Source organism: Topomyia yanbarensis, chromosome 1 (assembly GCF_030247195.1).
Source record: "Topomyia yanbarensis strain Yona2022 chromosome 1, ASM3024719v1, whole genome shotgun sequence".
Classification (NCBI taxonomy): domain Eukaryota; kingdom Metazoa; phylum Arthropoda; class Insecta; order Diptera; family Culicidae; genus Topomyia; species Topomyia yanbarensis.
In genome coordinates this window covers 54,152,733-54,176,492 of record NC_080670.1, presented here as the reverse complement: position 1 = coordinate 54,176,492, position 23,760 = coordinate 54,152,733, and the positions used below count along the sequence as shown (strand labels likewise).

At 40.9% G+C, this 23,760-nt stretch overlaps 1 protein-coding gene across 3 annotated transcripts in view; it reads left to right on the top strand.

Annotated features, from left to right (window-relative positions):
• LOC131677633 (hemicentin-2) overlaps positions 1-23,760 on the top strand; it is a 709,680-nt gene that overhangs the window by 482,689 nt on the left and 203,231 nt on the right. For all 3 annotated transcript variants that reach the window (XM_058957531.1, XM_058957529.1, XM_058957532.1), the window contains exons 3-4: positions 7,482-7,614; positions 19,478-19,686. In XM_058957531.1, the coding sequence (XP_058813514.1) occupies positions 7,482-7,614; positions 19,478-19,686 (342 nt within the window). The remainder of the gene's footprint in view (positions 1-7,481; positions 7,615-19,477; positions 19,687-23,760) is intronic.

Below are 23,760 nucleotides of genomic sequence, written 5' to 3'. Positions count from 1 at the left end.
TACTTAAATGGATTATGTTGCAGAACTGGACGAAGCTCATGGTTAAAGGAAAATCCAAAATCACCTTTTAATGTTTCTATTTTTAAAAATCATCTAATTAGTTGTTTCCGAGCCTTGCAACGGAGCAGATCATTATACTTCACAGTGGTGTTCGGTGTGTAAGTTTCAGTGAGTGAAGGTCAGCCTTTGTTCGTTTGTTTGCTGCCGTTCTGCTGGTGCCGGAGGCAAGTCCTGTGTATTGTTTTCGCTGGTGCGAAACAATCGACGTTACTGCAGATAAGTTTTGTTTGTTTTTTCCTCTCGTTTTCTTTCTTTCCTTTTCTCTTGTTTTATTCTACCTTGTAATCTAATAATAAGACACATTCCCGTATATACAACGCTCTGCCCTCGCGCTTAAATGGCCGAGGGCGAAATACCATCTGATATTCTCATGGAAGTACCTGATCCCCCTAACACGCGCTTTGCCTCCCGTATAAAACAGTACCCTCTAGATTCCTCTGGGCCATGGGTAGTATACTTTCGGACCGGGGAGAAACCGATTAATGTATTGAAACATTCTCGGTATCTGACTGCTAACTACTCGGCCGTAGCTCAGATAACACGTGTTCGGGCAAACAAGATACAAGTTCTAGTGAATGATCTCGGCCAGGCAAACGCGAGTGCTTGCTGTGAGCGCTTTATGCGGGAATTTAAAGCGTACGTGCTTTGTGTGGCCGTAGAAATTGATGGGGTTGTGTCAGAACCGGGCCTGAACAGCGAAGAACTGTTGGAGCACGGGGTCGGCTGCTTTAGGGACCCCTCACTCCAACAGATTAAGATCTTAGAATGCAAAGAATTGTATACCGCAAACACCGAGGGAGCTAAGACTACCTACTCTCAATCAGGCTCTGTGTACAAACAGCGCGGGGATAAAATTAAACGCTCCCTTAAGGAACGCTCGAAGCGCTCTTATGCAGAAATGCTAAAAAATGCTTCGTCATCTGTCCTGGCTCAAAATCCCTTTGCAGGTTTGGCTCGCGTTGAGCAAGAATCTGACGACCCTCAAGAGGGAACATCTCTCGTTAACCCGGGGGAGTCCAGGAAGAGGAGAAATCTAGCCTCCCCTAGACTACCTTGTAAGGGTCCCAAGATGTCATCCTCTGAGAGTGTGCCAAAAACATCTAATAAATCCAACGGAAGTGCTACCAAAAATCCGAAGCAAGTTGCTCCAGGGCTTGGAAACTTTAATTCTAACAAGGAGTACCCACCACTTCCAGGGACACCAGAAACCCCAAGTGTCCCCCTTTTTCAAACAGACATTCAGTCCAGTAATGGACTAATTTCTAACATCGTGGACTTAATTTTAACAGCTTTCATTGTCACCCTTGGGATCATCGACACTTCATCATTTCGGACAGCCTCAGCTCTATCGCAGCTCTTCGTGCGGTGAAGCCTAAAAAGCAATTCCCGTATTTTCTGGGGTAGATACGGAAGTGCTTGTGTACTTTGGGTCCTCTCTCATTGCTCTATCCCGGGCAATGAAAAGGCCGACTCATTAGCAAAGGTGGGCGCATTAAATGGTGACATATTCGAAAGACCAATCTGCTTCAACGAATTTTTTAGTATTTGTCGTCAGAGGACACTCAACAGTTGGCAAACCTCGTGGAGCAATGGTGAACTTAGACGATGGCTACATTCCATTGGTTCAGGGGGATGGATGTGGGTCGGGATGTTATTCGTGTAATGTCCCGACTTATGTCCAATCACTGTACCTTGGATGCGCATTTGCGGCGTATTGGGCTTGCGGAAAGTAGTCTGTGCGCTTGTGACGAGGGCTATCACGACATCGAGCACGTTGTCTGGGTATGCGACGCCAGGTCTCAGTTAAAGGATTCTCTTCGGGCCCGAGGTAGACCACCCAATGTCCCAGTACGAGATATGCTGGCAAATCGTGATTTATTTTAATTTTTAATATTTCGTGAAAAAACTATTACTATTGAGTTCCTTGTTTTAAAATTTTTCATAAAAAAATCTTTTGCCCCCTCTCTTGTATATAGATTCGTATTTCTAGTCTTAAAATAGCTGTAAAATTTTTCTCTTTTATAAAAAAAATCATCATTGTAACATCCTAGTTTTAAGATATCCGAAATGTAAAACCAAAAGAATTTGGCACCGCCAAGCTAACGCATTTGAGCCTATCAAATAAACAAAATGAATAAAAAAATTCGAAATGCACCTAAAGAAGGGGACTTCCATTCCAAAAAAAAAGTATTGTTGACACACGAGGATCATGTATCTTGTGGTGACGGCAGAGGGGTAAGGTTACCACCAATCGTATCATATTTTGGTATGCGAGGAGGATGAGGGGGCGGTTGATGTGAGGAAAGTGCGATGAGGTTTATGGGTAGGTGTAAAGGAGAAGGGGTGATACATGTGGAAGGTATACCTCCAAACAGTACCCTTTAGCTACAACCCTGTTAAAATTCCAGAAAACCTATATCAGTCAAAAACATTCTGATAAGGTTCTCGATTTCCATAGTGATTACATAGCCTTCCTTTATATGAGAAAGGCAATACACCCTGCTTCTCAAACGATCCCAAAATTTCCCAGAGGGACTAAATTGTAAATGTTCTTTTAGGACTTTTAGGACTTTTGAAATTTTTTCAAGCCCATAGTTTTCTGAAGTCTTCTGCAAACTTCTGAAGTTTTCTATGCTATATTTTTCCTTAGTAAAGAAAAATTCCGGTCAAAACTATTTTTATTTCATTAACCCTCAAAAAAGCTAGCCAATCTTGTGGACTTCAAGAAGCGTCGCTCCTAAGACACAATGAAAACGTTCGATCATTTGTATTTCAAATTACAAGCTTATTGAAACTAGAAACCTGTAACTAGCCAGGCCTCTGAGACCCCTTGCCTTTTTGAGGGTAAAGGAAAACATTGTTTAAAACCACCTTTGATCTTGAAGAGCACAAAATCTATAACTAAATTAGTTATGGAATTTGCGTTTCGACTTCGTCTCATCAGAATCCGACACTCACTTAATGATAGGACTAAGCTACGGCCGGATTGACGCTAGCTCCAACAAACGAAAACACTATTTGTGTTTCCGAGCAAACCCCTAGTCCTGTGTGATGTTCCGCAAGAAAATGAGTTCTGACTAAGCTGATGAGAATTAATGTAATCTAAACTTGGTTTGGCTTAGCAAGCCAATACAAGGTGCACTTTGCTATGTTTCTTCTTAACGGAGAACAATTTTGATATTTTTTCTCCATAAAGTAGAAAATTTTGTGAAATCATCTTTGTGCGTGAAGAGCACAAAACCTACAACTAAATTTGTTATAGAATTTGCGTTTCGACCTCATCTCATCAGAATCCGACACTAACTTAGTGACAGGACCTGTCATTAAATTAGTGTCGGATCCTGATGAGACGAAGTCGAAACGCAATTTTTAGCTCAACTTGCCAATTCTGCCAATTTAGCTAGCCGATCAGAAAGGCATATTACTTCAAGTGGGATTGGCGATGATCACTTCACAGATAATTTACGCGATTGGTTTAGTGAGTAGAGGAGGCCATCCATATCAAAGGCAACAAACATCGCTGCAGACACTCGCTCTTTCTTACAACAAAATTGTTTGTTTCGCCTCTGGTGCTGGTGGAAAATTTTGTGGCTCATCTTATCCAGGAAAAGTATTTTTTCAATGAATTTGCTCCGGCTCTAGGCCGACTATCCTGAAAAAGAACCCAGCTGGTGGTAAAACAAATGTCGAACAAAATTCGTCATCAAAGACTCCGACTTTCCGTAGAAATCAAACTCAGTGGAGCCATATTTTATTTCGGATGAAAGATTTCGAAAGAAGTGACGCAGAAAGTTCGGCGCGATAAGCTCAGAATCGAATATCGATTTCAGATCACTGTTCATTGTCACCGAAAAATATTAATTTAAAGAGCGAAAATCAGTTCAGAATTGTGATTACATGTATAAATAAAACAAATAACATTTCTGGCGACAAGTAATATATGAAGCGCTGCCGCCCACAAAGTTTAGATCTATGGTGTAGTCACCGATTCGAGTTTGTCACTCGTGGATGTACTGAAGCACAAGGTGGGCTGTTTCAAGTATCCCTTGTTCCAGTGAGGGAAGATTTTGAATGGAAATCGCACAGTCCCGTACTGTATGCTCTTCGTTTCGGGAGACCTTTTTGTGGGACTGCATCGCCTAATTACGTCTTGTTTGACAAGGTTCGTCTGCCTGTTGGGCTATTTGTATCGTGCAGTAAGGCCCGGTGGGGCAACACATGGTCTCTTACTTATTTATTTATTTATTTATTTCGTCAATCTATGTAGACTACAGATTTCCTTAATTACTAATGTGTATATTTCGTGAATTTAGTATAAATGAAGCAATTTCGGCTTTTACAGAATCATCCTCTTACGCGTTAGAATTTCTTTTGTGTATAAAATATTGCTTTAGTTTCAGTTTAGACATTGTAAAATCAATTGAGTCGCAATAGTGATTATAAATAGACATCATTCGATTTATGGGGCTATATTTTGCATAGTTTGTGCGAAAAGGAGTTATTGAAAATATACTTCGATTTCGTAGCTGTCGTGAAGGTGCATAAAGTTCAATTTGGATAAAATTTCAGCTGAATCGATACGATGCGAAACGATATTATTAATGAATGAGAGCATTGCAAATTCGCGACGCTCCTTTAATGTTTGAATATTGATAAGCAAGCAGCGTGCTTCATAAGATGGCAGAGGGAATGCTGTCCATCCTAATTTACGAAGGGCAAATAATAAAAACTGTTTTTGTACCGATTCTATTCGTTCTTCATGTCTGCTTGAAAAAGGGCACCAAATAATACTGCAATATTCCAATATCGACCTAACATATGCAATATATAATATTTTTATTGTATAAGGATCTTCAAAATGATATCTAAAGCGTTTTATAAAACTGAGCATGTTGTTAGCTTTGTGTATAATTGTGTTATAATGATCAATAAAATTTAACTTTGAATCTAATATAACACCTAAATCCCTAATTCTTTCACACTTTACTACAGTCTGATTTCCTAAGGTAATCTCAACATTCGGTGTTTGTCGTTTTCGACTAAAGGTTATTGAATTACACTTTTTCACGTTCAGTTGTAAGAGGCTTTTTTGAAACCACATGTGGAAAATTTGTATTTCGTTTTGAAATGTATTAATATCCTCGACATTTCTTATCTCCAAATAAAGTTTCATATCGTCCGCATAAATTAGTACTTTCAGTTTTTTGAGAACGAAGGAGATATCGTTCACGTATAAAATAAACAATAGAGGGCCTAAATGAGAGCCTTGTGGAACTCCTGAGGTGACTTTAATTGGATTAGATTGCTTTCCTTTAAATTTAATTATTTGCTGACGTTCGGAGAGATATGATTCTAACCATGTAAGTAGCCCAGGCTCAATGCCGATCTTTGTCAATTTATAAAGTAACATTGGGATGTCAATGCGATCAAATGCTTTACTAAAGTCTGTATAAAGTGCCTCCACGTAGTTTCCATTATCCATTGCAATCAGTGTATAATTAATAAATTCTAGTAAGTTTGTTGAGGTCGAACGACCTTTGAAGAAGTCATGCTGGAGGTTGGAAATTCTGTTTTTTATTTGAAGAAATATTTTTTCGTTAATGATTGATTCGAAAAGTTTCGGAATACAGGAGATTATGGCTATCCCACGATAATTACGTACGTCAGATTTTTTGCCAGATTTATATATAGGCACTAAAAAAGATTTTTTCCATATTTTAGGGAACTGCCCAGATTGCAAAGACATATTAAACAGCCAGAACAATGGGGCAGTTAACTCGGTTGCTGGGTTTTTCATAAATAATGGTGGGATTCCATCAGGGCCAGAACCTTTTGATACATCTAAATGTTTTAGAGAATTGAAAATGTCTTCCACTATGACATGATTGACACTAATATCCAAAGGAAAATCGGGAAGAAAAGCGAAGTAATCGCGATCACGGTCTTGTTCAGAAAAAGTCGTATATATTTCTTGGAAGAATGTTGCAAATAGGTTGCAGATTTCTTCCGAGCTATCACGTACGTTGTCATCCAAGTGCATTGTTGATGGGAAATTGTCTGATTTTAATTTAGTTTTGACGTAGTTGAAAAAATTCTTTGGACAAGATTTGATCTGCTGTTCCGTTTTTGAGTTATAATCCGCAAGTGCAGAATCTATGGCCATATTTAGTTTATCGCAGCCCAGTATACAAAGAGAGTCCTTGGATTTTAAAATGTTCCCTTAAAGGACGCTATGCAATTCTTCAAGACAGATCATTACGCTCTCTTGGCTCAAGAAAATTATGGCTCCCCTTGTGACAACACCTGTTACTACTTCTAAAAACTATAAGTAGATGAGATTCTTTGTGAAAGCATTTTTTTCTCATGAGAGACAAATATGACAGCACGGGAAATTTCTGACATAAAACCGAAGCGTGCAAATACTGGTTTTAACTAGAACTCTGTTTCAATTAAATCTGTGACGTAATAAACATCAACTGTAGTTATAATAATCAAAAGGACGGAAAAATATTTTTTTAGCTTAGATATAATAATATGACCAGGGAACGTAAATATGAAATGAAACGTTGATCCGTCTTATTCATTTCGGTTCAATTTTACGAATACAAATGCAGGCTTTTGTGTTGTACTTGCTAATCCGGCTGTCGAAAAGCTTACCGATATTTCCGAAAGCGTCAACAGATATACGGAAAGCTTACCGAAACCGAAAATCCGATGCTGTGCACCACTGTTGATATTTAGGGTAAGAGTATATAATATACCCCATAAGGACAAAATACACCGTTTTATTTCAAAGAGTCCGAGTTATCTGAACCTTAAAAATGACTGATAGCAGCATTATTCATGAAATCTCAACACTCAAATGCACAGAACTTTCAAAAGAGGTACTATGATGAAAATTCCCACTCTCATATCATTCTTCTGTCGTGAGGTGTTTTACCCTGTAACTGGGTCATTACTAAGCTGACCAATTCTGTTGAAAAAACCCGTACACTCTAATATATCTACCTAAGCGTGGCGAAAGATTACGCTTCGTTGCTGAAATGTGGCCAGATTTTTCGTCAGAATTGGTCAGGTTAGTCATTACCCTGCATAAATGAAGAAACTAGAATTTCGGTATTTTATAAAAAAAATGTGTTTTAATACTTATTCGGACGTTTTTATATAAAAAAATATTATCTAGAACTAATTTATAACAAATATAATAATAAATTAGAGCAATTTAAACGGAGAGTATAGCGTCGACAGCCGTAATATGATAGTGTTTGTTCAAAAGGGCACATTAAACCCGTTTACCCTAGCATGTACGTTCTAGAATATTACTTCCTCTCCAACTGTCACCGAATGCAATACACCCGCTGGTAGTAAAAATCCGCTGATCCATCCTTTACTATGTTTTTTTTTCTCTCGTTCTTTTTCAGTGCCCCTCGTCACCATGGAAGCGGTGGTCGGCGAGACCATCTATCTTCCCTGCAACATCAGTACCCACGAGCCGGGAGACAATGTGGTGCTGGTTCTCTGGTACCGCGAAGATAAAGGATCGCCCATCTACAGGTAAGCTGATTGTGCGAGCATATATACGTGACAACAGAAAAAAATGGGCTGAACATGAGAGGGTGGTGGAGAGTGGTGGTCACCACCAATCCGCATAGTAACGAACATCGGAAGGAACGGCGCAAACCGTCAACCACCATCAACAACACCACCGCCACCACACCACAGCAAGTCAACTTCCACCGCTGGTTGCTGCTGGTCAGCTATTTCGTCGAGTTTTGTAGGATTAGGCAAATCGTCTTTTTTGCCGTGGTCTGGTGCCTGGGAAACACCGGGTAGCTGAGCGCAAATGCCAATTTGTTCGTGCATTGTTTGGATTGGCAGGTTGTGTGGGGTGTCCTAGCAACGCAAAGCTTGCCCCACGTGTTGAATGAATTTTATGGCTGTGTTCAGGGGAAAAGAGGATATCGTGTAATTTTTTTCATTTCATTGTTTATGAACGACCGGAACTGATTTTCATTTTGAAAATTTTTAGGATTATGCAGATAAAAGTTGCTTGGTAAAACTTTATTCAATTAAAAGTAGGTACATACAGCTTCTGTATATCAGGTCAACATTCGAGTTCATTAACGGGTGCTGCATTTAATTAGTTACAGAAATGAGAGCACAAACAAACGAAGAGTAATTGGTTTCACAATTGATTATTATGGATTTTCATTAAAAAAAACCAGCACTGGAATATAAACACCAAGCCTTTACTTGCTATTAACTCAATATCAATAAAATTTTAACCGTTAAACCAGTGCTGCAAACATAAACCCGACAAAATATGGACACCTAAAAACACACAGATCTCTTGAAATATTCAATCAAAAAATAAAATATTTCTCACAGATATTGACGTATGTCTGTTCTGTCTAAAAATACATTATTCGTTAATATGTTAAAAGCCCTTTAGAAAATAGCGTCGAAAGAAGTGCGTGTTAGAAAAGTTACAATGTGCAGTCCTCACGAAAATCAAGGATAGCCAATTTAGTTGATTTGTGCCGCAATTCTCGGTAGTTTTCTTTGGTTGATACCTGCTGTTGGCAATTATACTACTCCCTCATCACGAGAGTCCAATTCCGCATGATAGTACGCTCCGGACAGTTCGGTGAATTGGGCTCTTTGGGTCTTTTGTTCTAAATATGCAAATCACCACTGACCTAGTTAGTCAGAAGATTCCAAATCGGGCAAGTAAAGAAAGAGTACATTATGACTGCACTAAAATCGTTTCTCTGTACAATCATTATGGTAGAAATTCTGGGATACCTTCCTGTTCATACGAAGTTTATACTAATTCATCCACTGTTGCTGATGACCTGCCAAACTGAATATTCCTTCGGAAGCTTATGCTTCTCTGTCGTTCATAATTACTTTGTTACCTGATTTCGCTGCATGGCATGAAGCTGGTTGAAGTCTTCTACGTCTTAAGTTTAGACATCCATCATCACGCAGCAAAATTTTGCCAAATAGTCACGAAAAGTCACTTTCTGCCTATCACTATGGTACAGAACCGTCATTACCTTTAATGACTTCATTTCTTAATGATGCTTCGAATTATGCAGCAATACGTTTGTATCACTATCGAATCCATTTGATCGTTTTTTTACATTCCTTTTATTTGTAGTTTTGGCAATCGAGTATTAGGCAGTTTTGAACCACTGTGAACAGTGGCATTCTCTTCGACGTTTTTGGCGAACAGTTTCTTTACTATGATAGAGCAAATGAATGAAAGACCTCGAAGAATACATACAAATTTGACATTAATTAGATTACACTAGTTTACAGTGATTTGAATTCCCACAATATTTTTATCATTTATTTCACAGTATTTGGATGGAACAGACTTTGAGTTATTGCGAAAAAAACCGTTTTTGTATTTTAAAAAGTTGGCCCTTCACTTCATCACAAATATTTCCGGTTGTACTTTACCGATTTTACTGATTTTAATATCATTTGATCGATAATTGCAATACCTATCGAATATTCCTGCAACATTCTTTGGTCACTAATTACAATTAGAATTCTATTCAGTAATTAATTAAAAATAATTGCCATTTTCTGCAAAATTTTGCATTTAAATTTTATTTGACTGTAAGTTACTCAAAGAAGAACGATTTCTTAAATATTTTTTATTTATGGCTATTGAAATATGATCAATTACAAAAGTAATGAGCGATTTGTTCACCGATTTTTTCTTATCATTCGACTCAGTCGAGATCGGAAAATGTCTATATGTGTGTGTATGTGTGTATGTATGTATATATGTATGTGTGCATGTGTCAAATAACCTCATCGATTTTTCTCAGAGATGACTGGACCGATTTGTACAAACTCAATCTCAAATGAAAGGTACAATCTTCCCATCGCTCTCTATTGATTTATTGATCCGATTTGCGGTTCCGGTGTTACGGGTTGATGAGTACGATCACGCAGCTAATTCCCATATAGACTCGTACCACCATGATGTCCAAATGATGCAACACATATTAAAATATGTGCAACATTACTTGGATTTGCGAGTCAAGATCATTATTGACCCATCGAAGTCGCTTTTATCACATTGGCCACCTATGATGATTATTAATGCCACCGGAGATCTTGCCAAGTCCCTAAGTTAATGTCATACCTATTTCTCAGCGAATTCCGATTTTTATAAACATAGCCTCAAATGAAAGGTGCAACATTCCCATTGGCTGCTATTGAATTTCTAAGTGATCCAACTTCCAGAATTACACGGTGTTGAGTACGAACACGCAGCAAATCCCGATTTCAACGTATACTGCGATGAACTTAAAAAGGTGAAATTTTTTTCAAAATGTGACCACAACTGCTTGGATTTGTAGCTCTATGTCACTAACAATCATTTATAGTCACATTGGCCATATTGGCCACCATCGACGGCTCCGGAATCCCCGGCGGAAGTATTAAAATTCAGAATAACAGGTACATCCATTTCTCAGTGATGACTGGACCGATTTGACCAAACTTAGTCTCAAATGAATGGTATTGTTCCCGAAAACTGTTGTTAAATTTTATTTTTATCCGACTTTGATGAGTCATTTCATTTGGACATCACGGTGGCACCAGTTTATATGGGATAGCAACAGACGACGGGCACGGCTAACTAGTGATTGGTTAGCTGGAGCGAAAAAGGCCAAGCGCAAAAAAGGGAGTGAATGGTCTGTTCATGCCGAGGCAGGTTTGGCGCAGCGACTGGCAACCGCGTAAGGGGTAAACCCAGCTACCCCGAAGCAAGACAGAAGAGTGAGTGTATAGGCGTATAAGGGGACTGCCTCATGCCAAGACGGGAGGGTCGTAGCGTAGTATGTTGGGACTTAGCTATCGATGCCTCATGGCGTGGCAGAGGAGTGAAAGGGTGAGCATCCAAGTCAGTCTCACATGGTATGGTAGAGGCTAGTACAAGAGTAAGCCAAGTAAGGAATGAAAAAGGTGAGCACGCAAGTCAGCCTCACATGGTATGTCAGAAGTGGGGCCTAAGAAAAATGTCCCACATGGGATGCCAGGGGGAGTGACAGAGGTACAATAGAGTGGCACGATCGAGAGTGAATCAGGTGATAGGGTGAGCACCCAAGTCAGCCTCACATGGTATGGGTGGGGCGAGCACAAAAGTAAGCCTAGCAAGGAATGAGTAAGGTGAGCACACAAGTCAGCCTCGCAAGGAACGAAAAAGGTGAGCACAAAAGTCAGCCTCATGTGTTTGAGAGTGAATCAAGGTGCGATAGAGAGAGCACCCAAGTAAGCCTCATACAGGACGTATGAACGCGTGAGTAAGAGTGAATGGGTTCATTATGTACAGCCATCCCCCCAGAAGTAATACCGAGAGGTAGTTCCTGGGAGGAACGATGGCGGAGCCCAATGGAGCTTAGTCGATATTAATGGCAGCGTCACCATTCGAGCCCGACACGCCCTCAGTGCACCCCGTGTGGTAGATTGGACCCTACCAATAGCACGTGTACTGGGCTAGGACGTCCATGGTAGAAAAAAAACATACATACATACATACATGGTCGAGATGCCTACTGAGAGCCGCCCCACGAGTAAATAAACAAGCTGAGAAATGCTTCAAATGTTTACGCTTTGGACATTTAGCAGGATATTGCAAAGGCCCGGACAGATCCGGAATGTGCTGGAAATGCGGAGAGACGGGCCATCTTGCGAGAGACTGCATGCAGAGGCCGAAGTGCTTGCTTTGCACCCCAACGGAAGGAAACGATCATCAGACGAATGGCTTTAAATCCCCTGCCTACAAGAAGGCGACTGCAAGCCAACGGTGATGGAGATGACCCAGATAAACCTGAATCACAGCAACTGTTGTGGCAGTCTACGACAGACACTATGTGCGATGTCGCTTTGATCGCAGAGCCTTATCAAGTCCCCCCTAATAACGGTAACTGGGTGGCGGATAGATCAGGAACCACTGTGATACAAGTAATGGGCAGATTCCCCATCCAAGAAGTGGTAGAACGCTCATATGAGGGTTTCGTAATAGCCAAAATCAACGGCTTCGTCGTGTGTAGCTGCTACGCTCCTCCAAGGTGGACAGTAGAGCAGTTCAGCCTAATGCTGGAGCAGTAAACCGAGCAGTTGATCGGTCGGAAGCCGGTAGTCATTGGTGGTGACTTCAACACCTGGGCTGTGGAATGGGGCAGTAGAGTAACCAACACAATAGGATGTATCCTGCAGGAAGCTCTAGCGAAGTTAGACGTACGATTGTGCAATGAAGGTTCTGTTAGCACATTTCGGAGAGACGGGAGGGAGTCTATTATCGACGTCACATTCTGTAGTCCCTAATTGACGGCGAACATTAATTGGAGAGCATGCGAAACGTATACGCATAGTGACCACCAGGCGATTCGCTACCGTATCGGTCAACGGAACCCCGCGGCAGTACGGAAAAGGATGACCGGCGAACGAAAGTGGAAGACGAAAGCCTTCAACAAAGATCTCTTTGTTGAGGCATTTCGGCCGAACGGCGGGACCGAGAACGTGGATGCGAGAAAAATTGTGGCGGCTTGTGACGTGTGACCTAACGAGAAGGATTGCGGCGGCTTGTGACAGTGCACGAGAGTGCTGAGAAGTCATCTAAACAGAAGCGAAGAGGAGATCGATACTGCGCTGTGGTCACGATAGATGTGAAGAACGCGTTCAACAGTGCCAGCTGGGAAGCCATCGCTGCAGCGCTGCATAGAATGAGGGTTCCCGACTATCTATGCCAGATCCTGAAGAGCTACATTCAGAGCAGAGTGCTGCTGTACGAGACGAGCGAAAGGCAGAAGTCAATGCGAGTCACAGCGGGCGTTCTCCAGGGCTCCATTCTCGGTCCAACTCTTTGGAACGTGGTGTACGATGGGGTCTGCAACGCTGCAGCTGCATAGGAAAGTGAAAATCGTGGGTTTCGCGGACGACGTGTCACTAACGGTGACGGGTGAGACACTTCAAGAAGTGGAGGTGTCAGTGACGGAGACAATAGACGCGATCGAAAGCTGAAAGAACGGGGTCAAGCTGCAAATAGCTCACCACAAGACGGAGGTGTTGTTGGTCAGTAACTGCAAAGCGGTTCAGCGGATTCAGATCGACGTTGGAGGCCACGTGATTGCATCGAAGCGTGCACTGAAGCAATTGAGTGTTATAATCGACGACCGGTTGAGCTTCAACAACCACGTTGACTACGTCTGTGAAAAATCGGCGAAGGCAACGAACGCAATAGCGAGAATCATGCCAAACGTCGGCGGCCCGAGAATCAGCACGAGGCGTCTGCTATCTACTGTTTCGTCTTCAATACTCCGATATGGGGTTCCTGCCTGGAGTGCTACGCTGAAAACCAAGCGGAACTATGAAAAGCTAAACAGGACATTCCGGCTGATGGCCGTACGAGTCGCGAGTGCCTACAGAACAATATCGTCGGAGGCAGTATGCGCTATCGCCGGGATGATCCCCATCTGCATCACCCTGGCGGAGGACGTGGAACGCTACCAGCGGAGAAATACACGTAACGCTAGGAGACTGGTACGAGCGGACTCGTTGGCTAAATGACAACAGGAGTGGGACAACTCGGAGGAAGGAAGGTGGACCCACCGACTCATCTCAAATATAGATAGATCGTGAATCATGTACTGGGCATTATCGACTAGATCACGATTACATGAAATTTGTTTCTTGGTTTTGTGAACTATTTCAACAGCACAGATATTTCATCTTAACAAATATATTAGGAATCATGAATTTGTTCACGATGATTAAAAGGATTAATGAATAATATTTCGAGTTTCGTGCAATAGTTCGCGGGAAATAGGTTTTTTAATTTTGTTAACTTATTCACAACCACGAAAACCAAATCATGTTCAAGATGTAATAAAACATGAATCAGTTCACGTCGTATAGTCGGGCTCAGAATAATGTAGCTAAATCTTTCAATAAAATCACTAGTCAATTTTGAGTGATATGACTAATGATCATAAAATTGTGATCCAGTTGACGCACAGATACTCGATTTGATGATGACATGGAGGAAACCGTGACTGTAGTTCACAAAATAAACACAAATATCTACACTAATAAAAGCATTATATGGGCGTCACTGAAGGGAAGTTGAGCATGATTATAAAACACGCGATTTTTTGTTTATTGTCAAGTTTTCGTAACGTGAAAACAAGATTGTTCCAGAAATTCATGGAACTTTGCGATTTTGGAAACAATTTTTTCCGTGCACTCTTTTTCCATCAATGACCAAGCTTCATGACCGTGAATAGCAACAGGGAGTATCAGTAATTTGTGTATGACAAGTATTGTGGCCATTCGTAGCCTATAAGTCTTCCGCTAATTAACCCTTTGCGACGCAGTGGGACGTATACGTCCCATCTACTTCTCCTAAGTATTTATTAGATTTTTAGTTAGCGTTGACAAATAAATACGACAATCAGTGACAATCACTTGCAAATAATGTTGGCGTCGCTTGCAATTTTGCAGTTAATGCCGCTTGCAATTGTTGCAAGCATATAAAATCATTTCATCTCTCGCTGTACGTCCATACGTTTCTTCAACCACTGTCAAAGGATTACCATCACATTCACGTGCCTATGCTGGTTGGTATAGCAACGCAAGGCAAGCTTTTATTTTCCGTCTGCTTTTTATTCATTCCTCACCAAATAATTCATTACTCACGAAATAACATCAAATTGCGAGTTTTAACGGTCTCTCGACATGTGGAAAGATAGAACAGTGCATATAGTCAGTGCTACGATGCGCAAGGAAGTGAGTTCAAATCTGAGTGCGTTCTTTACTTTTTTCATTAATCATTAAATCATCCAAGTGTTTATGTACGACTTTTATCCACTCATAATTATCTGATACCATGGTTGGATGGATTAGGTGTTGGTTAGTGACCTCCCTGTACGGGGCTCATTTTTCAATGCCAGCTGACTTTTTATTCTAACACATGCGTCACCAATACACATACATCGCTAATACATAGGCAAAATTCGTTTTTTTCTGTTTCTTGCATTACATGCAAGGAAGCTTCTTGCAATTTTCGCACATTACCAGAACGCTTGCAATTTTTGCTCGTATTTATTGCATTAATGTAAGCGATTCTTACAGGGTCTGTTTTGGGTGTAGTTATAAACAATAAAAACTCGAAAATCTACAATAAATTCGGATGGGTCTGAATTAAAAGTTCCCGAGATCTAAATTTTTTTTTGTTAGTATCTCAAATATTGAACTTGAATTGAATAATAGATTTTTTGCAAAAATTTTCGTAGGTCGGTTTATTCAAAAAAAAAGTTATAAAAATATGCAAAAATGGAGTTTATTAATATGTGTGTCTATAAAAGATTCTGAGAGATAGGGATAACTTCTTAACTAGCATAAAAGTAGATTATGTGATTTGAGGTCGGTGATTATGATTCTGATAACAGAATTTGAAGCCATTTTTTACGAAATTTGCGAATTTGATGCAATGAGCATAAAACTATATACACGAGAGTTTTCTGGGTCGCTGATTACGATTCTGATGTCAGAATCAGAATCAGCGACCTCGAAAACCCCCTTGTAAGACGTTTTAGGCTAATATAAAAAAAATTAAATTTAGCCAAGCACAATCGCCATATTGGATCCGCCATTTTGAATTTTATATTTTCGACGTCAGAATCAGAATCAGTGACCCCGAAAACCTATATAAAGCTAAAAATAACAATATTAACAATGTAAAAAAAATCGCGTCGCAAAGGGTTAAGCAAGCGTCCTATTAGTACTCGCAACACTTCCTTTTGCCTCGTGGTTAACATTGTTATTACATGTCAGTAGTGTTTAAAAATATACCAACTTATCGAAAACCTCATTCATTTTCACCTCAGAACTAACTTAATGATTAAGATCGGAAAGTCATGTCTGCCACAGATCATTTAACTGAATCGAACGCTACCTTGAAATCTACAAAGGGATGATAAGCTCGCAAACAAACACCGATAAAGTCATCATGGATGCTATACGAAGCTGCTCATTTTGGATAAATATCATTTGCAAGTAATGAAGAAAATTTTCTCAATTTTTGCCTTTCTCATATAGAAAGGTTATGCAATAACTCTGAAAAACGTCAACCTAATCCCGGCCCGGAGGGCCGAATGTCGTATCCCATTCGACTCAGTTCGTCGAGATCGGAAAAAGTCTGTATGTGTGTGTATGTGTGTATATATGTGTGTGTGTATGTATGTGCGTATGTGTCAAATAATGTCACTCATTTTTCTCAGAGATGGCTGGACCGATTTGCCCAAACTTAGTCTCAAATGAAAGGTGCAACCTTCCCATCGGCTGCTATTGAATTTTGGATCGATCGGAATTCTGGTTCCGGAATTACGGGGTTCAGAGTGCGGCCACACAGAAATTTCTCATATAAACTATAGGAAAAATTAAAAATAGAATTTTTATTTTTGATGCTAAATGTGTTCAAGGTGCATGAAACGTCGAGATTTGATGCAAACTCGAAAAAAATTTTGACGACGATTCACTTTTTTGGATTTTGGCACATTTTTGCCTTTCTCATATAGAAAGGTTATGCAATCACTCTGAAAAACGTCAACCTAATCCCGGCCAAATTTTTTTTTCGACTCGCATAAGGTTTCTGGATTTTAACAGGGGCGTAGTTGATGGTTTACGGAGAGGGGTTACACCCCCCTCTACTGTTCACTCCCCTCCTTTGAAAATCTCCTTAAATCACCCCTCAGACCACCACCCCATCCAGCCCTCATACCCCTCCCTTTCAACCCCATCATCTTTAAACCACCACTATATCACAAAGCATACCAATTTAAGCTGGGGAGTCGTTTGTTCATGGGACTTTCGCCCTCCTCACATACCCACCCCCGCATGACAAAATGAGTTAGCAAGCAGATAACATTCGTCTAATGCTGATTAGGCTAATGGAGTATGATATTTTTTTGTTTCAAGTGTTTCACCGTCGACACGTAGCTCATCAAGTTCGTGGCTGGCATGCCATTGTGTATAAGTGTAAAGTGTACTAAGAATGTAATGGACATTTCCACAATTATGTTGAACATAAAAAGCCTCCGTGCCATAGTTTAGAGAAATGAGAAAGGCACAATTGCACCGCTAGGTGGATTAAAACAGGTTTTTCTGATCCGTGCTTGCCTGCATCGTTTCTCGTTCTCCCTCGTACGGTGCTGCATCATCCTTGCCTCTGCCGTATTCGTCTCTTCATCTCAGTAGTGCTACCTGTGGTGCTTCGTAAGTTGCTCCAACCATCAAGAGTAGTCACACATACCACAGTGTTCCTAAAACCGTTATTAACAAAAATGACCATAAATTTGTCATACGACATTCGAAAGATACAGTATCCAAGCATCTTCTCAGTGAATTTCAAAATGATCTATCGAGGGATTCGAGAGAAATTGCAATTTGAAGTTTTATGACACGTTTCACAAGGCTACCAGCAAACACCCACGGGCTTGGTCCTATCTTTATAAACAAAAAAATATTTGTCTACTTATTTAGTACTCGGCATTCGAAAGATATAGTAATCGAGTATATCCCCTGCAACTTTGAAAATATTTCATTGACGGAATCGAAATTTATAACGGTTTGGATGTGGTATGCGCTCATAGATGGGTTTTCTACCAGACCTCAAGCGTGAATCCATGTTTGTCCATTGACTATTTAGATCGTTTATACGTGTCGCGGTTTTTAAAGGAAAACCTTACCATTTAATTACATAAATATAATGTACAAAAGGCGTTATTTATATGGTGCACTGAACAAATATGAAAATAGGGTCTAGGCAAAAAGTCTAGCGCCGCCACTGTGCCACAGATCATTTAACTGAATCGAACGCTACCTTTAAATCCACAAAGGGATGATAAGCCCGCAAACAAACATCGATAAAGTCGGTACATCATGGACGCTATACGTAGCTGCTCAGTTGGATAAAAATCATTTGCAAGTAATGAAGGAAATTTTTCTATTTGTTTTTCACTTTTTTTCTCAGAGTAATGTTTCACGCAAGAAAAAGTGATTAAATCTAAAGTTTTACGACTTTCCATGTTTTCAATAGAAACACCAATTTCATCCAAGTTTGAGTTAGTATAGGCGGTTTTACGCCAACATACTGTACTACTGTCAAAGACGAAAATTATGTGGGTAAGTGATTCCAAGTCACCGTTCAGTATACTATCACGATAAATACCTCCTCATTGATGTGTACGCATACGGACAAGACTCGTCTCGCGTTTCGTCAGAAAACGACTCCAATAATAACTCAATCCTTGTTCGTATTTCTTGTCAACTATCGCAACGACAACTTAGCGTGAACTGTTGACAAATCAATATTGCTGCCACGTACTGCGTTTATCAGGGGCGTACCTCTGCTGAATGCCAAGCCAGGACCGCGTAGCATCCTCGCTACGGCGGGTGTACTGATTCCGGTGTCGGTTGTCCCACCGAGTGTCTCCTTCTGAATAAAACTCGCTCCAGCATGGTTGGCTGGAAAATTAAGTTTTCAATTTCAATCTCAATCATAATCATCATCAATATTGTAGATGGTGAACAAAAGTTCAACACAATCGAACGGGAGGACGAGCAAGGTTGCTTGCATCTATTGCAGACTGTACTGGAGCAGGATGTTGGTTTGCAACGGTTCGTGTATATCGAATAACGCGGAACTCTGGGAGAAAAAAACAGGAAACAGTATTGGACAGTGGTTCCGAATGGTAAAGGACAGTCCGAGATCCGATGGCAGAGGTTAATAATTTAAAACGTTTGCAGATGATTCGCTACATTGACAGTTTGAGGGATGCGTGGTTTAAGTTTTGGATTTATTTATAGAAAGTTTCCAACTTGTTAACAAATTTCATGTACCCTGAAATAAATATTGTTGGTTAAGAAAACTTAATAAAATCCTTGCACAATATGATTTTATTCTCAACATTTTTTAAATTTTAGATATTTAAAACGGGCCAACTTTGATCCGCATGTAAAAACGAATGAAATGAAATTTGAGTTCCTCTTTGTTAAATCACTCAATTATTATTCGTTGCAATACGCTCAAATTTCTAGTAAGATAGATAAGAACAGTTCTTTTTGGACGGAACCATATTCTACATAAGTACGTCGAATACTGCACAGTGAAGGCTAGGCGAATCCATCTGTGCTCTAGGGTTGCCGACTATTGGAAATAGAAGAAATGCGTATTACTACTCAACAAAAACCCTAAAACTTTTAAATTATATAATAGAATAAAATCGGAATCAGCTTGACCTATTTGTATTACAATTTTTTTCTGTCCACCCTATACCGCAATCTGTGTGACAAACGCTGATGCCTGATAGTCGTTTCTCGTTTCTCGTTTCAGCGCCGACACCCGGGGCCGGGACGTGACATCGGCCAAGCGCTGGTCCGACGACGCCGTGTTCGGCAACCGGGCGTACTTCCTGTTCGAGAAGCAACCGGGCGAGCTGGCGGTTCAGAATGCCCGCGATACCGACGGCGGTGTGTACCGGTGTCGGGTGGATTTTATCGTAGCACAAACTAGGAATAGCATCGTAAATTTAACAATAATTGGTAAGTGATTTGATTTGCTGCGCCCGTGGTGCGTGGCAGCAGCGGCAGCGGTACCTGCTCCGATTCGTGTGCCGTGATATGGCATTAATGCTCGTGATGCTGATGCTGATGGTGTGGCCGATGAATCGAACCGTGCCGGGTTTGCACGTACATCAACCACAATAATGGTCGGAAGAAGCGATAGGTTTCTGCGGAGCAATCACTTTCGCGGGAAGATGAATGCCCGTCGCTGATTTCGCACCGCTTGAGTAGGCCTGGTGGTTGAGGTGAATGCGATTTAGTTGATGTACGACTTGCAATTGATAGAAATTTTCGCACGAGGGTTGGGACTTTAAGCTAGTGGGACGCGGAATGAATAAGGGAATATAGAAAATATTTCTAGAGCAACTGTTGTTATTCAGGGATTATGACTGTTTTCTGCAGAAATTCTCATAAATAGAACCACTAAAAACAAATCATCTTTTTTAATGAGTTCAATTTCACTACATTAGATACAGACAACAACTAATCTTATTTTACGCGATTTTATTTTTCGCTATGAATGCATGCTTTTCATGTGGGTTTAGCAAACAAATGTTGTTGAAAGAAACAAAGATGGGTTTTCGTAACATTTGAACTCAAATTTTCAATTCTGTAAATAATCTTAAACCAAAACTGTGGAAGCCATTTCTTCCTGCAGAATGTAGGCAGGGTCGTAGCCTGCTCTTCTGGCGCCCTTGCCGGGGTTCCAATTTTGCGCCCCTTGTTTACTTTGGCTTTCTTTTACTGTACGACCTTCAAACAATAATTTGTGTACATGGAAATGGCACACCTACTCCCTACTCAATTCATGTTTGACTCTCGTTTATTTCATTTAAATTCCAGTCACAAATCTTTTATTGTATTTTTATTAAATCAGTTCACGCTAGTTGTATAAAGGCGACGGAGGGAGCATCTATTCAGGAGAGTGTGTTTTTGTGTGCCAATAGCATGTATGGAAAACAAATGACCATCGAATTTAATAGCTAAACAAACCTCAACAGCATTAGCACCTCGAAAAAATACGCTTTGCAAAATTTTAGCTCAAGCGGACACAATTAAGAGGATGCGAAAAAATGTTCATCCGTGAAAAAATAAAACCCTTAGAATATTCAAAAATTGAATTCGAATTTTTGATGCTAAATGGCTTAGGATATAATGAAACGTGGATGGTAGGAAGGACGACCACTTTGTTTTTAATATGAAGAGATGGCTTTTTGGTCACGGTTTTCATACGACAATATCTATATTTCGTCTAATACCAACGTTTGGAAGGTCTACGCATTCATCTTCAGGGCAAATATTGTAGATATTTGACAATCATTACAAAAAACATCCAATATTCACATTTTACACAAATTACTTACAACGGTAACAGTATTATCTTAGTCAAGTTATTTTGGACATCTACTGCCACCCTGATCTTTTATTTAAAATAGCATTCATAGTACTTGAAAAATTTTGGATTTGAGTTGATCCTGGTGTTTCAAAAGGCTGCTTTTAATTTATTTCATGTACCAAATGTCTTAGAAATACATAAAACAATGGATGTTGTATGTTTTCGTTAAAAAATGTTTCGACAACAGTTTTACGGTGATCAACATTAGATTTAAATTACCAGTCGAAAGGCCGACACGGCCCTCTGGTTAAAATCCAGACAGCACCCACCCATCTTTTTGCACACGCAAGTGAAACAAAGATGCTTTTATGATTTACTAGCTAATACGCGTTGCTGCGACTTTCAACGAAATAGAAGCAAAACACAATTTGTTCAGCTGAGTATATTACTTACCGTTCAGGCTAGAGCCTTGTTGTCTCTTGCTGTATGCAGAAGCCGTCTCCACTCCACTCGGTCCATTGCTGCTTGTCGCCAGCCTCGCAGTCTTCGGAGGGTCCGCAGGTCGTCTTCTATCTGGTCGATCCACCGTGCTCGCTGTGCGCCCCGTCTTCTTGTTCCTGTAGGGTCGCCCTCAAGAACCATCTTCACCGAGTCGTCGTCCGACATTCTTACGACGTGTCCAACCCGCCGCAAACGTCCTAGTTCTGCGGTATGCGCGATGGATGGTTCTTCCAGCAGCTGATGCAACTCAAGGTTCATCCGCCTGCGCCACGTTCCGTCTTCCATCTGCACGCCACCATCGATGGTACGCAACACCTTTCGTTAGAGAACTCCAAGGGCGCGTTGGTCCTCCAGGACCACCGGTCTAATCAGCGTCTTGTAGATAATCAACTTCGTGCCACGGCGAATTTTGTTCGATCGGAGCGTCCTCCAGAGTCCAAAGTAGGCTCGATTTCCCGCCAAGATCCGTCTCTGAATTTCTCTGCTGGTATCATTGTCGGCGGTTACCAGTGAGTCCAAATACACGAATTCGTCGATCATCTCGATTTGGTCACCGTCAATCCGAACTCGGGATGGAAGGTTCACATGGTCGTCTCTAGAACTGGAAAGTGTGGGGCAGCCATCAACCGTGATTGAAAGCGATGATGATAAATGTACACGGGAAATTCTCGGACCACGTCAGGACAGTTCCAAACGGGTTTGCTATGGAAATATGATATTGTGGATTTTCCGAACAGCAAACCAATGGCAGAGAAAAGATTCCGCGGCCTCAAATGTCATGCAACATCGAAGCCCGAGTTGTACGACGTCATACACCAGTTGAAAGAATATCAAGTAAAGGGGTATTCGCACAAGGCGGATCGGCAGGAGTTGGCCAGTTTCGATCCTAAACGAACCTGGTGTCTACCCCTTAACGTCGCCATGAACCGGAAACAGGTAAACCGAACATGGTTTGATTAGTATGGGATGCTGCAGCGAAGGTCCAAGGGCATTCGTTTAACTCAGATCTACTTGCTGGTCCGGATCTACTTGCACCACTTCCATCAGTGCTATGTCCATTTCGGCAGATTGGAGCGGCTATAAGCGCTGATATCAGTGAGATGTTTCATTCGCCCGGAAGATCGATCAGCTCAGTTATTCCTATGAAGATCCTTCCATGCCTATCGAAGTGTTCATAATGGACGTGGCAGCTGTTGCCATCATTAAACACCACTACCTCCAGGTGATTTCTTGTACAGTGTCCATACTGAGGAGGAAACAGTACTGTTGGCACCGCAGGTTAAGCTGGTGCATTCGAAGGGGGGCTTCAATAAGTAGTAAACAACGTTCGTTTGCATCAGTTGAGTAAACAACGCTCCCATATTCTTTTTGATTTTTAACGTGTTACGTGTTTAGTTTACCTTTGTTATTTGTGTTACGATCCCGTGAGGTGACGAAGGCCAATCAAAGATAGTGTTATCCGTTAAGAAGCAATTTAATTTACCGTGAAAATCAATTTTATTGCTGCCCTATCAACCCGCTCATTTACGAGACAGCAGTGGCTTGTGGAGCGGCATTGTTCGTAGAATCGTGCAATCACAACAGTTCGACTTTGTGTGGTGTGATTGAATGAGAATGAATACGCTGCTGTGCCACTCGTGTGCAAATGATATTGCGGGAACACACATCTCCTGCCGTGGATTTTGCAATGCTACTTTTCATCCCAAATGCAGCGGGATTGCCGAAAACTGCTTTGACGAAGTATTAAATAATAAGCAGATATTTTGGCTATGCAAATCCTGCACTAATCTGATGTCCGATAAGCGTCATCGACAAGCTGTAAGAGCTGCCTATGAGATTGGACAGGAAGAGGTGTTAGGTGCACATAACCAAATTGTCGAACAACTTAAGGGTGAAATACTAACTGAGTTGAAGTTGGAGATTCGTTCGAATTTTACGGCCCTTATAAATTCTAATTCGTTGACACCGAAAACTACTCAACGTCCATTTGCCGAAGTCAGTCGTAACAAAGCTCGCCGTCTTTTCCCGAATAAAGATGGGGCTAAATCTGATGTCTCATCTCTATTACGTGGTACTGGTATGCCTGTTTCACCATCTCTTGGCACTATAACAGTAGCTGATCGTACACCAAAGTTTTGGCTTTACCTCTCACGTATTGCACGCGATGTTTCTGTTGACCAAATTTCCATTCTGGCGAAACAACGTCTTATCACCGA